This window comes from Mesitornis unicolor, unplaced genomic scaffold, assembly GCF_000695765.1.
Source record: "Mesitornis unicolor isolate BGI_N332 unplaced genomic scaffold, ASM69576v1 scaffold31039, whole genome shotgun sequence".
Lineage (NCBI taxonomy): Eukaryota > Metazoa > Chordata > Aves > Mesitornithiformes > Mesitornithidae > Mesitornis > Mesitornis unicolor.
The window spans coordinates 4,750-7,050 of NW_010205703.1; the positions used below are offsets into that span (position 1 = coordinate 4,750).

General features: G+C 45.5%; 1 protein-coding gene across 1 annotated transcript in view; it reads right to left on the bottom strand.

Annotated features, from left to right (window-relative positions):
- Positions 1–903: 903 nt before the first annotated feature.
- The window catches only part of MRPL27 (mitochondrial ribosomal protein L27), a gene marked incomplete at its 5' end in the record, with an annotated part of 1,632 nt that continues 234 nt past the window's right edge, over positions 904–2,301 (bottom strand). The window contains 2 exons of the mRNA XM_010191504.1: positions 904–1,137; positions 1,594–1,661. Of these exons, the coding sequence (XP_010189806.1) occupies positions 931–1,137; positions 1,594–1,661 (275 nt within the window). The remainder of the gene's footprint in view (positions 1,138–1,593; positions 1,662–2,301) is intronic.

The following is a 2,301-nucleotide window of genomic DNA, read 5'->3' on the forward strand; positions in this document are numbered from 1 at the left end:
CTTGATGAACATAAAGGAACAGTGGACGTGTGCCTGACCCAGTGTACCAAATCTTTTGCAGAGCAATCTAATAATGTCAAACTGGTGTCCTTACACCACCAATTTTGATAACCTGTTGTTTTCTACTGCAGAGCAAATGTTTCAAATTGTTTACAAACCTGTAGGTAAAATGAGATCACTTTGGCCACAGGGCATTTGAGCTCCTTTCTTCTGAGGCTCAAAAACCTCATGGAATGATTTTGGTAAGACAAAAGGATGTCTTCTGGATTATGGCTTTATGATACAACTCCAGCCGCTGAGCTTCAGATACCACCCCAGACTTCTGGATCTTACCTGGCACTCTAAAGTTAGTCATGAGTTCATTTTATGAGAGCAAACTTGCCTCACAAATGTAACGCTTTCAGATATGAGTTAATAATTGAGGTTAGAAGGAAAAAACCTAGCTTCCTGGGACACACTGATGCACTGGGACATACTGGGATGTACAAGTGGAAAAGAATCTGTGCTCTTCTGCAGTACTTTGAATAAGGATACAAATATAACAGTAATGTCTAAAAAGGAGTAAAAATAGAGGGAACTATTAGTGGGACAAGTACTGACATAAGAGTGACTGTAGGGAGAACTCATCCAGTGGCACAGTGGAACAGGTTCTCCAGAGGACAGCAGCTCAATGCTAAATGAACATAAATAACTCATTCTGTAAGCAGTCAAGACCTTCATCAGCCCCACAGCATTTATTAAACACTCTTACAAAGGCCAGCAGGTGATCCCAGGGCCTGAACCCTGACCACGTGTGGTGCGGGAGCAAGAAAACAAAGACCTAAGTTGGTATCTCCAGAGCTAGAACGTGCCTGTCCTTGGACGCCAGTCCAGCAGGAGTGGTCTGTCCCACCTGGTCCTTCCCCTCTGTCCCTACATGATGCAGGAGGCTCAGAGCATCGTGACCAGTTTAAAACTTCCTACTTCTGTGGTAGGGACAACGTTGATAAAGGTTTTATAAAGAATTGCTCCTTTGGGTAGACGACAGATCACTTCCCTGCTCTCACTGCTGCGGGGTGGAGGTATGTAGACCTCTTTGGTGTATCTCACAATCCCATCCTCCAGGGCGTAGAGTGTCTTGTTACGGCCCATCCCCACCTGGAAGAGGATGCAGAGTGTTAGAAACAAAAGGCTGGAAGTCCACCACAAAAGCAGATCTGATCACTGGTCTGCACTGGTTTGATATCCCGGCTTTAAAAACAGCATCTGCTGGAAAACCACGCTGCTTGCTTCCAGCCACCAGTGTGGAATGGTGCTCACTACAAGAGAGGAGATACTGGCTCCACCCTGAAGCACAAACACCCAGTTAGGTTACAGAAGTGTCTGGGGATATCCATAACCTCCAGTCCTTTCCCTGAGTCACATGGACACAGGTGTAACTGAGCAGGCTCCGTGACTAAGAAATACCAGGTAATGAAACCCAATTTCAGGATTATGTAGAATATAGGGAAGAGCATTAAAAACTAGCTTAAGGGAGAGGAGGCACTGAGTACAGGACTTTGCTGTGGGCTGCTGTTCTCTGAAAACCACGGAAAAGCTGGAAAAGCAACTTACGTAAGCCCCTGGATGCCAGCGTATCAACCGCTGCGTAGCCAAAATGTTGCCTGCGTGCACGAACGCACCTGCAACAGAGCGACAGAGTCAGACTGCAGAGAAACAGAGCTCCCTGAAGCCCAGGACTTTTCACAAATGGGCCCAGCTTTCTGGGGAAATTTTTTAAGGAAAAGTAAGTTCAAACATGAAAAGCAACTAAACAAAAATGCTGTTAGCAGGAAATAAAGGACAATTTATATACAATGGCAAAAAGCAATTCTGGTCTTTGAAAAGATTGTATCTAGGGTACAAGGCACTTTCTGGTTGCTGAAGGCATTTGTTTTATTACCTTTTACATCAATATGTTTCCATCAGCAAAGCTAATAATTATTAAGCACTCAAATGCAATAATCTGTACTTTGACTTCTGCTAATCCTCATCATTCTTCCCTCTGTAAACATCTCAAACGCCCAGCTTTTCAACACAGTATGGGGGAAAGTGCACTTCAGTTATGAGGTGTCCCACAGCATACCCTCCTCCCAGGCACTCCAGAGGCAGCATTAAATCAAAGTATGTTTTCTGTAGGCAATTTCAGCTGGCCGCTTGCATCCCCATCTAGGAGGGTGGCTGACTCACCCTGCCCTCCTGCCAGCTACCCTTGGTCGAGGGATTTCACTGAAGCTCCCCTCTCCTTTCTTTTGGAAGAGCGCCCTGGCCACCTCCTGCTGA